The sequence below is a fragment of the Balearica regulorum genome, chromosome 2, assembly GCF_011004875.1.
Source record: "Balearica regulorum gibbericeps isolate bBalReg1 chromosome 2, bBalReg1.pri, whole genome shotgun sequence".
Classification (NCBI taxonomy): domain Eukaryota; kingdom Metazoa; phylum Chordata; class Aves; order Gruiformes; family Gruidae; genus Balearica; species Balearica regulorum.
The window spans coordinates 163,204,486-163,219,142 of record NC_046185.1 but is presented as its reverse complement, the minus strand read 5'-3'; the positions used below and the strand labels follow the sequence as shown (position 1 = coordinate 163,219,142).

The window sequence follows — 14,657 nt, the reverse complement described above, 5'->3', positions numbered from 1 at the left end:
TCTTCCTTCTATCCCTTCCCTTTCTTCAAAATGTATGACCATTTTAGACTTCTTTTCCTCTGTCATATCCCTTCAAAACTGGCCAGTAAGCACACAAATTTTAGTTATTGTTTTTAAAACCTGTCCAGTAACTATGGATAAAATGGACTAAAAAAAACCAAACCACCAAACAAAACAACATGAAAAAAAAAACCCAATGCCAATATTTCAGGGCACCAAAACCCTGCAGTGGGCTTATACCAGGGTCATGACCCAAGTCAAACCACCATCACCTTGTTACAGTTCCACAAAGGTCTCTCTGCCCTGTGGGGACAATTCTTGATTCTCGCCTTTCATCCCAAGGAACTGCTCAACCCCTAAATACCCAACAGCACGCTTTTCTGAACACTATTCTCAGCAGTCGTGCCCAGCTTGCTCTTGGAGATACATTAATTAAAAGTCCACTCTTCTTCAGCCAAAACCATAGTCTGTCCTGAATTACTGAGAAGGACAAAGGAGCTGACCCAGGAAGAAAAAGCACAGAGATGTCAACGCCTTCTCAAGTGGGATGTTCTAAGAATGGGATGCTCCAAGTTCAGCATTTTTCTTGCACCTTGCACTTTTCCATTAAACAAAAAGAAAAAAAAAAACAATTCAAAGAGACTACAACATTTCCATAATACCAGCTTTTTCATAAATTCTAAGCTTTTCTGACATGCATATTACAGGCAACTGAGAAACCAAAGAGAAGAGAATACACAGATTGTCATTCAGTAATCAGGTTAGAAAAGCTAAAAGCACTTCAGAGACTGAGGGGCTCAAAGGCTAATTTTATTAATAAAAGGAGGAAGACTCAACAGACTGCATTCAAACAAGCACACAGAAAAAAAAGAAAGAAAAGTAAGAATCCTGTCAGGCTTCCTAACCCCATCGCCTACAAGAACAGAACATATCAACTGTTTCCTTCCTGTTAACTAGTTACACCAAAATGTGAAAGTTTCACTCTAGGGCTGAGGACTTCAACTGCCATTCCTGCATAACGTGGCAGAGGGAGGGATCTGATCTTTTTTTTTTTTTTCCTTTTAAAGTAGTAAATCCAAATTGCCTTTGTTGAGCTAGGGGGTCGGCAGTGGAAAAACATCAAGGCAGCAGCAAAATAGCTACTGCTGACTCAACAGAGCTATCACCCTGCTCATTGCTGAGCATCTAGAAGCAGCATACAGCAACTCTTTGTCCTGATCTATAAGTAAGAGGACTCAGACATACGCGAGGAGAAAGAAAAAAAAAACAACCACAACTGAAGCAAATAATTCTGTTTGCTGACAGGTCTCAATCTAATAAAAGCTACAATCTTGAGCCCAACCCAGAAGAGGAGTGCACAGCAGCACTCGATGTGGCAAATTTTGCTGCAGCTTTGTCCCATAGACCAGTAAAGCAGAGAGGGATCCACCCCTGGATCACGGCAGCTTATTGCATCAGGCAGTACTGCAGGAAGATATGCTGCTCACTTTCCACTCCATAGGTTAAGAGTCCCTTGGGTTTAATTAAACCGATTCTCCACAAGCTGACAGACAGGGTCCCCTCCATCATAAGGTATCAACTACCCCAAACTTCGTTACTCCCTGCCTTTCCTCTTGTGCAAACATCTCCATAAATTACTACTGTCAGCTGTACGACACAATATCCATGGTCCCAGCTATACAAATCTACCCACAAACCTTCCCTGGCACCCCACACTCCTGTCCCAATCCCATGGGCAGCCAGAAAGAAAGGGGGCATTGATACTTTAAAGGTAAATGACAGCACCCAAGATACAGGATTTTAAAAAATAAATTGGCTAGTTCCAGAAATCGTTTTATTTACAAGGAGCCCTCTTGCCAAGGCATTATGCTGTACAATGATTCATAATAAAAACTCATTGAAGTGCTGGTGCTGGTATAATTAGAGGGCCATAAATCCACTCATTTAATGGGAAAACACATGCACGAATCTACGAATACATGGGACACACACGTAGCTATGTGTGCAGCTAAGCAGAAGGCTATGGATTCAACCACTTAAAGGAGGCATGTGGGGAACCCACACACATATAGGTCTTGCTGCTAAAGCAAGGAGGAAGCGGAATTTCCATGTGCTGCAAGCAGGCTCCGCTGCCATTAACATACACAGCAAGGGTGCCAAGATCAGGATTTACTTAGGAAATAAAGACCAAATCAAATCCTTCACAGGTAAGAAGGAAGCGAAAGATAATAGCTTCATCTGTGAGGGGGATGGAAAGAGAATGTGATGCAGTACCAGCTAATAGCACACAGCTACATATCTAGACAAATAAGAATGATGAAATGGAAAATGTGCAAGGAAATTAATAACCTTTACTGCATCAGGCAAATATGAAACTGTTGAGAATATCGTTGACCTCCAAAACCCCACACATGCTCAGCTCTAAAGGGAAGTCATCGTGTGACCCTATGGAATAAGGAAACCTATGCAGGCTGTTTTATAAAGAAAACGTGCAGCTGCGGGGCCCTAAAAGCATGACAAAGTCAGCTCTAGCTTGGGCACAGACCAGCCATCAAGCCCAGAAGAGGAAAGCCAGGTAGACTGACGCACCGATCCAGTTCTGCAAGACAGCTCTAACACACACCATCACTACGGGGAGGGGAAAGGGCAGTCTACGGGAAACCTCCACAGGCAGCCACCCACGCACTCCCAGCCAGCCCACTTCTCTGGGGTAGACAGAGCACGACCCACCCGAGGGGAGACACCTGCAGACCCTGCACCCAAGGGAACCGACCCTGGCCAGGAGCCGCGAGCAAACCCACCGGCACCCCCCGTACTGCCGGCTCACCGCTGGAGCCCGCAGGGTACCGCAGTGCCCCACAGCGCGGGGCCTGAGGGTCGCGAAAGCCGGGCCCTGTGGGGCTGAGGGGAAACACTGCATTCACTCCGCAGGGAGGGGGGCAAGCCCCCCCCCCCCCCCCGGAGCACACCCCACGCAAGCCGGCAGGGCTCGGGGGAAGGGGGGGCACGGGGGCACGACGACACCTCCCCGCAGACCCGAGCCGAGGCACCGGCCGGCCGCCGCGGGCACGGAGCTCCGGGCGGCTCTGTCACACAGGCGACCCTCTCAGCGAAACCGCCGTCCCCCAGCCGGGATCCCTCCTCAGGCGGGTCCTCCCCGCCGGGTGATCCGTCCCACCCCCCCTTCAGCGGGGGTCCCGGGCCGAGGCGGGTTACCTGGAGCCGCACCGCCTGCCGGAGGGGCGCGAGCAGCGCCTCAGCTTGCGGACCGTCCATGGGGGTCACGGCCGGGGCGGACCGGGAGCGGAGAGGGGCGGCGAGCGGGCAGGCGATGAAGCGCAGGCGGCGCAGCAGGGCGGGCAGGACGCTACGGGGCGGCAGCGGCATGGAGAGGCGCGGCGCGCCGCCCTGCCCCCCCCCGCATGATGAAATCCCGCCCGGCGTAAAGCCGGCCCGCGCCCCGCCGCCGCACTTTCCGCACGGGCAGCGGCCGCCGCCGCCGTCCGCCCCGCCGCAGATTCGGCACGGCGCGGTAGGGCGGCGGCGGGCCGCTAGGGGGCGCGCGGGAACGTGTGCGTCACGCGCACCCCGTCGGTACCTCGCGCGCCTCGGGCGGGCTGCGCGTGCGCGGGCTGCGCACTACTTGCTGTGCTGTCCGTGTGTGTGTGCGTGTGTGAAAGAATACCTGTGTGTGTGGGTGTGTGTCCGTGTGTGTGTGTCCGTGTGTGAATACCTGTGTGTGTGTGTGTGTGAATACCTGTGTGTGTGGGGGTGTGTGTGTGTGTCCGTGTGTGTGTGTGAATACCTCTGTCTGTGTGTGTGTGAATACCTCTGTGTGTGTGTCCCCGTGTGGGTGTGTGTGAATACCTGTGTGTATGTGGGTGTGTGTGAATACCTGTGTGTGTGTGTCCCGGTGTGTGGGTGTGTGAATACCTGTGTAGGGGTGTGTGTGTGTCCCGGTGTGTGGGGGTGTGAATACCTGTGTGTGTGTGTCCCCCCGTGTGTCCGTCTGTGTGTGAATACCTGTGTGTGTCCCCCCGTGTGTGTGGGTGTGTGTCCCCGTGTGTGTGTGAATACCTGTGTGTGTGTGTGTGTGTGTCCCCATGTGTCCGTGTGTCTGTGAATACCTGTGTGTGTGTCCCCGTGTGTGTGGGTGTGTGAATACCTGTGTGTGTCCCCCCGTGTGTGTTTGGGGCAGGGGGATAGCTTCTGCTCCCCCCAGCCGCTCTGCGTGGGCAGTACCTGCTGCCCCCCGCGGTGTGTGTGGCCAATATCTGCTGCCCCCCCGGGGGTGCGTGGGGCAGGGGGACGGCTTCTGCTCCTCCCGCTGTGCGTGGGCAGTACCTGCTGTGTCCCCCACCCCCAGTGTGCGTGGGCCAGAGGTGATACCTGTTGTGTGTCGTCCCCCCCCCCCGGGGATATTTGTCACCCCCAGAAGTGTTACACGCCCCCCGGGGAGGCGAACACCCATCGCCCTATCGCAGCCCCAGACACCCCCCGAACAGCCCCCCCGGGGCTCTGCACCGCTAGCACCCACCCAGGCCACGTTGTCCCTTTGGCCCTGAGCCACGTCCCCAGCCCGTGACCCCCGTGGGGGGAAGCGCTGGGGGGGGGAAATGGATGGATGGAAATGTTATTTGTTATTTTTTTCCAATCAGCTGCAGCATTTGATCTCCAAAAGCTTTGTAGTTTTGGGGCTTGGCGCAGTTCTGCTTTTCACTGATGCGCGGTCTTCCCTCCGCTGCCTGGGCACCGCGCCGGGACGGGCAGCACCCCGCTGCCAGACCCCTCCGGCTGGGTTTGGGGCAGGAGGCCAAATCCTGCTTTGCCCCACAGGCACCGGCGTGGTGGGGCTGCGCGGGGAGGGAGGACAGCCCCACGTCAGAAAGAGGAGCCGCGAGGAGCACTGGTGCCACGGGAGAACTTCCCACCCCTGGGAATTAAAGCCCTCCATGAAGGAGAAGCCGAACAGTGGTTACATAAAACAAAATTTAAGACCAATTAAAAAAAAATAAATGCTTCCCATGCACGCTTTCCCCATTGCCCCTTCCTTCTCCCCTTCGCCCCTTCCCGACGCCTGGCACCCGGAGCGTCGGCGTTGATGTGATGTCGCTGTAATTGGAGTATTCAGGCTGCTATTTTGTACCTGTCTCTTTATTTAAGAGACAACCTCAACCTTGTAATGAACGCATCTGAATATTTATCTGCTTGTTCTGAATGGTATATTTGTATTTCAAATGCTTAATTGTTATTTTTATTTAGCTGCAAATTGCTGTTTTTATTTCGCTGGCGTACCTACTTGGAAACCGCTCTACCGTGAGGTTAACGCTGAGCTTTTCTCTATTCCTGATTAGGTTTTTTTTTTAATTAACCCAATGCTGACAAGAGCATAAGGACGCTGCACCCCCTTCTAGCTTGTCATGGCGATCTCAGATGTGAAGGTAGTGGAATGGGCCCCAGAAGAAATGTCTCCTGTGGGGGATTGGGAAGAGCTGCTGCAATGCCGGCAGTCGAGGGCAGACTGACCGGGACCATGGAGGAAACCTGGTCAGGACACAGGGAGATGGGAAACCCCAGTGACCGGGCGCAGCTCGGTTCTCCTGTGCTGAGGACCAGGTAGCAGCACTTCTCCAAAATGCTTTTTTTTTTTTTCCCCCCCCTTCCTAGAAGACTTCCTCCCTTCCTCCGTGGCTGGGCGGGCTTGGCCCTCCATCAGGAGGATGGAGATGGGTCAGGCTGATGCCTGGAGCCTTTTTCCCTCCATAAAATCTTGCCTTGCACACACTGCTGACCCCAGCAACGTCTTTCCTTGCAAATTAAACATTCCCCACACTGTGGCCAGCTGGTACAGGACAACCTCAACACAAGGGCCAAAAAGACCTCCTTCCTGCCCATTCCCACCTAGCTGGGGGTGCAGCTCTTCCCCCAAAGGACTTTAAAAAGCACATGGCTGAGAGCACTTATGGAGCAAGACCTAGCCTTGTGAATAAATCCATTGCACATTTGACTGCCCATGCTCTGGGCTTGCACAAGGATTGGACTGTACAGTCAACTTGAACTTCTACAGTCATGTTGGCTTTTTGGATGAAGGATCAAAGCAAATAAAAGAAGAAAAAAGGGAAGAAATAGGAAAGTCGATACATTTCCTGAGCAAGGTTAGAGGAGGGTGAGTAGGGAGCGCACAAGGAAACCCCGACTGCCCCTTTTGCAATGGTACAGCGTGATTTAGGGTCCAAGGCACGCTGCTGGATCCTTGCTAGGTTGTGCAGGAAGGGAGGAAAATCAGGCAGTATTTTGTACCAAACCATAGCTGCAAATGAGAGCCGGTGAGCAAACTGGACCCCCAGAACTGGGTCACACCTGAGGTTGGCTGGACCCCATCTCAAAGCCGATTTCAGTGGGAAGGGCTAAATATTTCTGGGTATCATAAAGAAGCTTACATCGGAGCTAAAAATAAAGCTTCATACGGAGCTGTGTGGAAGGGCTTCGTGCATCCCCTGCTGACGGGGGGTCTGTGGACCAGGGCATACACCCAGCATGTGCTCATGCCATCTCCCCCATCCCTTTGGGTCTCAGGGTGCTGCCAAACTGCTCAGACCCCCTCCAGCACAGAGGATCTCTCTTGAGCTGATGCTACAAAGAGCTCCGCGCTTTGTGCTGGTTTGCAAGGAGGACCCAGCACTGGCTTCGTTTTCGACACTCTCACGGGCGAGTGAACCACCGGCGCTTTTGGCACACCATCACCACTGTGAACATCTCATGACTGTCTAGAGCCCAGCTTTTTCCCTCCTTTTAAATCTGATTCCAGCTCTGTGCCTCTTTGCATTCAATAAGCACCTTGAGGGGGAGCAGTTTGAGGATGCCCATGTTGGGTCTCTGAAGGACCCCATGGGGCTGTGGGGCAGGATGGGGTCACAGGGAGAACATTACTCCACCCTCTTCCGGGGTGGCCTTTGAAAAGCCACCTCCATTTCCTTCAGTGGGTATGAGGCTATTACGTGGGGATGAAATGGGACATCAGCCCCACTGCACAGGGGAGGCCCCAGCACAAGAGGGGATTTATTGCACACGGGAATTTGCAGAAAGAGGCAAAGGGAAAGGGGGTGCAGGCATCACACCCACCCTCCCCTTCAGCTTGCAAACTTTTTTGGTGCAGAAACAGAGAGGTATCAGCACCCCCTGAAAGGTTGGGGGGGGGTGTTAAGAAGATATGAGGTCACTGAAGGAAGAATAGAAACGCAGCTGTGTCCCCCCCCCCCCACTGCTCCACCTCCCTGGGTCCCCCTCGGGAGCGGCGAGGCCACAAAATAGGAGGCAGGAAGGAGGCTGCAGGAGATGCGAAGGGATGGAGAGGAGAGGAGAGCCCTGCTCCAGCCACGGGGGATTTCTTTTAAGGGAGGGAAAGGGGGAAAAATCCTCTGCAGAGGCCTAAAGAGGGGGAAAGGAGCCGTGCGGGGGGGGGGGGGGGGGGGGGGGGGGGGAATACACACCCAGGAGTACATGGCTTCTTGGTTCAGCCTGGCTCGGCCGTTTGCAAATACATTCACGCTCCACCGCACTTACATCTCGGTGCACTTTCCTGGCAGATGCACAAGACCCCGCTGGCAGAACCCCCCTCGAAACCCCCCCCCCCCGAAACAACAACCGCTCCTCCTGCGTGCAGAAGGATGTGGGGCAAAAGAGTGTCGGGGTGGGGGGGGTATGTCTGGGCTTTGCTTTGGGGTGTTTTTCTCTGCCCGGGCTGCGAGGGTGGGTGCCCCGGGCCCGATGCCGCTAGATGGCAGACGGCTCCTCGCCGCCCGCTCCGCTCCGCTCCGCTCCGCTCCCCGCAGCCCTGACGCTTTTCCTGGCCCCGGCACGGGGCCTCCCAGCTTTCCAGCATTCCCGCTGGCTTTTTGGGAGGTGCAGCGTGGGCCAGAGTTTCCGTGCCGGGATGCTTTGCAAAAACCGAGGGGCACCCGAGCCCGAGCGAAAGGATCTTTCGCAACGCGGGGCGACGGCACGGACGGTCCTCCGAGGCTCCGACGCCTCCGGGGCTGCCTTTCCCCGAGACAAAATCCTCCCTTTTCCTTCCCTCCCGCCCCCGCTTTTGGTTTCTTTCTGTTTTTCTTTTCTGCCTTTGGGTTGTTTGGGTTTATTTTCCCCTCCTCCGAAAAGCTGCCTGCTTTTCCCTAGCTCATTTCAAGCATCAAGGTAGCAAAATCAGACAGATGCATCCCTCCAAGCACAAGCTGAGCCGCTCCAATGTGCATACAAGGTTCAAGATGATTTCCCAGCACTTGGGGATTTTTAGGCTTGCAGTAAACTAAGCAGGGCCTGAGGCATGCACATAAATGGCTTAACCTGGCTTTCTTCTACAGGGCTGCATTTTTTTTTAACCTCCAAAACAGGGTGGCTCCATCCAGCCTGCTTCTAGGGCGCAATCCCCAGCTCCTGGTTTCCCCCAAGCTGTGTTTGAGGGCTGTCTGGGGAGAGAAACAGCTGGCCCCATCCAAACCCATGGCACAGAGCATGCAAATAACCGTGGCATAAATCTGTGCCCTGGCCCTGCTTTTATCTCTGGGTGTAAAGTTAGCTGTGGCAACTGTCTCTGCTCCGTTCAGTGCATCCCTCCTCCTATGAACCGTTCAAAGGGTGACGGTGCTCTGTCCCTGGGCTCCGGGATGCTGACTGCAGGGAAGGATGCTCTGAGGATGCATCTGCACTGTGGGGCTTCCACGTGCTTTACCTTTGTCATCCCCATTCTGGATACAAAGAAATAGGCTATCCAGTTGGGGGGGCAGACATGCTGGATGTTACTGAAACTCACCCCCTCTGGGACAGGGCTTTTTTTAGACTGAAATAGGAAGCACAAACCTCACCCTGAGCTTCCTTTAGGGTTTGGTTCTTCCTAGAGGTTTCTCCTTGCCAGAAGTTTCTTTTCTGCACCCCTGGCCCTGATCCAGCCAAATGCTTAGGCACACTCCTAGCTTCGCACCACCTAGCCCCCTGCACTCCCACAAGTGCCTTCTTGGACGGGTCCCTTTTTCCCTTCTCACCTTGGGAAAGCTTGTTCCTCTCCATGCTCCTGCTGTGAGATGATGGGTTTCCTCCTCTCACAGTCTGCAGCAGGAGGCAGGAGTATCAGCGTGTTTTGCTGTGCGCCGGCCACAAAATTAGCCCTGTACCTATGCAGGGAGAGAGTTATTAAATCTATGGCGTATGCTGACAGGGCACCTGAATGCTGGGCGTGAAGATCTGGGGTCCCCAAGCATGAGCACCTGCAGCCCTCAGAGCTAAAATCTGCGGCTCAGCCCATCCTCATCCTTTCTGCTCTTCTTACGAGCGGATGGTCAGGTAATGCTTAAATTATCGATAGTGCCCACGAATATTTGATACTGGTCGAGATGGCCAAGCAAAATGCCAGTTGCTATCACCTTCAGGCACTCCAAGACTTGTCCCCGTGTCAATGATGTGCCACAACATCCATCCTCCAGGGACTGGGACCACCAGTTCATTTTGGCACAAGCCACCAAAAAGGTCTGATCCATTGGGTCACACCTGCCTGACAGCTTGGCGGTCTCCCAGGTTTGGATCTGCAAGAGCTCTGGTAGAAATTCAGGTTGCTTCTCCGCCCCTTTCACTGCTGTGAATTTAAATTCTGCAAACCCTAATGCAAGGAGTTGAAATGCATATTAAGGGCCTTTTATGTATGCCTTGCAGAGCATATTAAAAATAATTTAAAACTTGCATTCCAATATTAATGACTCTTGTCTCCGGCACTTTGCGGTGATTCAGTCTTGACTTTTAATTGAAACGCTTTAGTTAAGACAAATTCCTTCAGCCAGAGAAGATGAAGTGCCCCTTCAGATGTGTGCTGCGGAGGTGCTATCAACCTCAGGGTTCCCAAATTGCAAAGTGGCTGTGGCACTCCTGGAGAGGAGCCTCTGTCCTTCAAGTGGGTGCGTGTGGGTTGTCCTCCAAGGAGCCATTTCTTTGGACTTCCCCTCCAAGTGCTGCTGATTTGAGTGCGGGGTGTTGCAGAACAAGCGTTTTGCTGCTCCGGCACTCAAGGCAATCACAGGAGAAAGATTAATGACCTCCCTCAGCGGGGCAGTAACTGCACCCACGTGCAGCACTCAGAAAACAGTGGCACCTCAATGCTGGTGATGCTCTTAAATCCCACTTCTGACAGCACCGATACATATGCATGAGCTGAACAAATCTGAACCAGTTATTGCTGTCGCCATGTTGAATATGTTTTCATATTTTCTTCTGCCTCTACATCTGATCCCAGGTGTCTTGTTCCTAGCCTTGAAGCTCAGGTCTGAAAGGGGACCTTGGCTTGAAAACATCCCCCAGAGAGGATGTGGCATTTCGTAGAAGGAGCAGCAAGAGATGGCATCTTGGGGCTGCCAGGATGAATATGGCCCAGCTTGGGAGAGACAGCAGCTTATTTAATGTTTGCTGGCTACACAGTGGCTGACATAGGAGACAGGGGTCTGCATTGTGGTTTGGTGTAGACGAACAAGATCTTGCATTTCATGGAGACTTATTTCAGTGTTATCCTCCTGCTCCATGACTGGAGCCTTCAGCATGGCATGGGAGGAGGTATGTCTTTGTATTCCCTTTGCCCCCACGTAGAGACAAGCCCACAGGAAGTGCAAGGACCCAAATGGGTGGTGTGATGTCAGATCCAGTGGTCAGCCCACCAGGGTCAATGCCTATGTAGAAAGCTTGAGCCCTGGCAGTCCTCGCTCTCACTGTGAACAGAGAGACAACTGCATCTGCGAATCTGCCTCCTCTCCTGAGCTCTTAAAGCAAATCAATATTTTCCATCCAGTCTCTGGTAGGACAGGCCATTGAATGTCAATCAGTGCCTTCACCCCGTGCATGGGTCCAGAGCCTGGGGGAACTCCAAGACCACAGGGATTTCCAGGCTGTCACCCACCATGTGGCATCAGAGCAGGATAGGAGAGTCCCCCGTGCATCGGAGGGGACCTCTGACCGTGAGAGCTAGAGATTAGTGACTGGCCATGACCTATTATAGTTCTGGTTTTAAAAAACCTTACTCCACCCACTGATTGCATGCTAAATGATCGTTTGATTTTTTACGACTACATGTAAAAGGTGAACCAGCTGGGATCTGAAGTGCTTCTCTCCACCACGAGTGGCTTTCCTATAGGTCTCATCAAAGCCACCAGTCACCAAACACTTCCCTAGGGACTGAGTTGTCCATCCAGGCCATCACACATGCAGTGCAGCAGCGCTTCATATGTACATCCTGAGAGGAGTCACAACCTCCATCTCAAATCAGGGGTGAATAACCATTTCCCCAGAGAAGGATATACAGACAAAGTATTTTGCCAGATGCTGCATTTTTTTTTCCTTAAATATTCATTTTGCTCCTTCTCTGTTTTTAGCTTCTTAGTGACTTCCTTGTCTCACCTGTCACAAAGCAAGCCCCTCATCTTGTCAACCCAAAAATCAATTTCTTGACAACAGCTGGGATGAGTGCCCACCTTCACTGTCCTGCTTCTCGAAGGGAGTCTCCTGAGGCGATACAAACCCATTGCTCCCTAAATGGACCTAAACGGATCTGGCAGAGAAGCTCCTTGGGGGGCACCAGGGAACCCCTAAATTTGAAGATAAGCTCCAAATCTGTTTAGGCTGAACCTGCTAGAAATAAGCACTGGTTTAATTTCATATCCAAAGAAGGTCCGTGCTTCCTTTCCTCCCAGGTGGTAAAAATACTGCTTCGTATCTGCTTGTGCCATTGTGGCATTTTACAGGGCAACTGAGTCAGGCTGTGTTTCCAAGGTTGGTTGTTGTTGTTGTTGATTTTACCTTGTGAGTCACACAATAATGGGCTTAACTCTCTGGTCAAACACTTTGGTGGAAACCATGGGGTTCATCAGACAGCAAAGCATTTGCCCATGTGATGTCAAGGAATTAAAAATCATGAGCTAAATCTCCAAACCCCAAGCTGAGGCATCCTCCAGACCCAATGTCCCCATATTTTCCTAACCAGCAGTAAGCACTATAAACTCCAAGAGTAGGCGAGAGTGCGTTCACATATGTCTTGACTATCTTGAGGAGCGTGTGCAGTGCTGTGGTTTGGGTGTACAAAGAGGGTCTTGCCAAAGACTGCCCAGACTTTCCAAATTGTGGTGCTCTTCAGATCTGAATGTAGCCTTCATGAAAGAGTCCATCAAATAACTAACCACATCCTACCCTCTTCTCACCCCCACGCTCCAGTGCTTGCAGATGACAATAGCATTACTGCAGGGCAGTCAGTTATGATTAAAAATGGTAGTTATTTATAATAAATGGAGCACTCAGATGGAAAAGTTCGAGTTACTCCTCTAATCGGGCCCTAGGGTGGCTGTGTGCTTAGGGACACCCGCCCCTTTGCTGTTGTACCACAGCACTGTACGTCATCTTCCAAAGTGATTTCAAAATGCAGTGACTTCAGTTTGCTTTTGCTTGGAGTCAAAGAGTTTTGTTGTTCAAGGAGAAAGTAAGACTTTGGCCTTTTTTCTTTTTGAAGACAACAATTGGACTTGCCTTTCTGTGCAGAAAATGAGGATGCTGGTGGTAACCTTTGCAGAGACAGTACATGGGCCAGGATGCTGCTTTCCTTCTCCCTCAGGTGCTCAGCAGCAGAAAGTGGTAGGTGGGATGAAAATGACCTGCAGGTGAAGGACCAATTGTAGGACGTCACGCGTAAAGCTGAAGAACAGTCATGCAACAACGTGTGATGTTTTCATCCTAGTGATTCTGAGATTTTTTTGCCAAGTCTGGTGAAAGTTTCCAGAGTGGAGATACAGCTGCATTGCTATAATGCTAGGCTTATTCAAAACTGAGACCTACATGCAGGTCCATGTTTGCTGAAGGATCTCACCCTCCTAATGACCCATGTGAATGTACTCAACCCAGACACTCCTCACCACTTAGGGCGATTCAGAAGCCAGAAGTGAAGTGTTGTAGCTTGAACTCATCTTTAATTATCTGGAGATTGTTCACACTAAAATCAAACAATCAGACTGAAATGTCCTACCAGCATAGCTCGTAATTCATGACTGTGTTGATTTCTCTCCTAGGCTACAGTGACATCAGTAAATAACAAAATACTGGATCCTGTCAAAGAAATCAAGGAGGAGATATCAGAGATATTGGGCAAATGGTTTCCAAGGGACATGATAACTATAGAAGCCTGCCATCACCCTGCAAGAAAAACAGAGTGAAAACACATGAGATTTAATTCATCAAAAATGTGACTTTAATGCAGATTTGTGTCTATATATTGTAGCATCTGGAGTTTCCAATGTGTGTGACCACATCCTCCTTGAATTCAGTAAGCCCTTAAAAGTGAACCACAAAGGAAACAGACAACTGATTCATTTAGGGAGAGAGAAAAGCTTTTGTTTTCTGTTATTTTGCAGAATGCCATTCTGACACAACCCTGCTGCTTCTGGGACCTGTGCTACATAAGCAAACCCTTGTTGTCCCAAAGGACGTATCCCAGTCTCCTATCTTTAAGACATATTTCACTCCCCTGTCTTTAAGGTAACAATATTTTCCTGCCCCGCCAGAATAGAGAGGAAACATTAATAAATATTTGTGTTATTATACTGCTAGATGATCCTAACAGTGTGGCAGAATAAGGAAACCAGATCTCACCTGCTTTTTTTCTCTTCAAACTAGTGACAGACCACGTCAGGGCATCTTCTTTGGTTTTCCATCTCCCAGCCTCCAACAGCACCTGTCTGCAGCCCATCTGTTGGAGAGAAAACCCATTTGGCTCCGCTCTGTAGTTATTGTAGGAAAGGGACCACAAATGCTTACATCATTCAGGAGTCTGAGTCCCATGGGAAACCGTCAGGTTTTGATTCTTAACTCACACCATAGACAGGTAGGTCACTGAGGCCAAACTTGAGCATTACCTGGTGGTACAAAGCTGGTGGGATATAATGTGTTCCCTCATCCCACGACCATACTTTTTTGCCAAATCCAGAGCAGGGGATGCAGTGTTCGTGGTGACTGGCAGTCTGTCCATCCTACCTGCAATCACAGCCAGCACTGCCACGTTCCCCAGCACACCAGAACATATGGGTGCTCTCACATGGTGGAGAGGTTTGTGGAGGGCATTGCTTTGAGGATAGGCTGATGTTTCTGAGTCGCTACCTTAGCCAAAGCCTCAGAAAAAGCAGTGAGACAGGATGCCATTGCATTGCCAGAGCATAGCACAGCACCATTTTCACAGCTCCACTTCCCAGATGTCACTTTCAGCACTGTCATATAGGAACAGTGACCCCAGAAGTGGCCTTTTCCCAGGAGACAGAGTGGTGGAGATAAGCAGTGAGTCTTTGTGCTGGGGATGGCTATCATGAACAGCAGATGGTGCAAGAGGAAGGAGAGCCGGCAGGATCAGCCAGCATTTTTCCTAGATGATGATGAATCAAAGCCAGCAAGCTGCTGGCTCCTGCCTTGCATGATGTCCAGTCCAGGAGACCAGAGAGGACTGGTGGCAGAGGGCTGGGCCACGAATGTGGGAAGATCTCTGGAGGAGGGAGAGCCTTGAAAGCAGGAAAGTGAAGCCTGGGGAGACGTGCTGAACTCACTCTAGACTGGGTGGGGCAGAAGACCAAAACATGAATCAGCTACTGAGCACTGTA

At 51.4% G+C, this 14,657-nt stretch overlaps 1 protein-coding gene and 1 long non-coding RNA gene across 2 annotated transcripts in view; both read right to left on the bottom strand.

Annotated features, from left to right (window-relative positions):
• GARS1 (glycyl-tRNA synthetase 1) overlaps positions 1 to 3,438 on the bottom strand; it is a 31,232-nt gene extending 27,794 nt beyond the window's left edge. The window contains exon 1 of the mRNA XM_075746777.1: positions 3,217 to 3,438. Coding sequence (XP_075602892.1) covers positions 3,217 to 3,387 — 171 coding nt within the window. The 5' untranslated portion in view covers positions 3,388 to 3,438. The remainder of the gene's footprint in view (positions 1 to 3,216) is intronic.
• A 9,650-nt stretch (positions 3,439 to 13,088) lies between these two features.
• LOC142600632 (uncharacterized) lies at positions 13,089 to 13,954 on the bottom strand. Its single transcript, XR_012834223.1, has 3 exons — positions 13,926 to 13,954; positions 13,663 to 13,759; positions 13,089 to 13,206 (listed from the first exon to the last, which is right to left on the bottom strand). It is a non-coding gene; the product is annotated as an uncharacterized LOC142600632 (long non-coding RNA).
• Between the last annotated feature and the right edge of the window lie 703 nt (positions 13,955 to 14,657).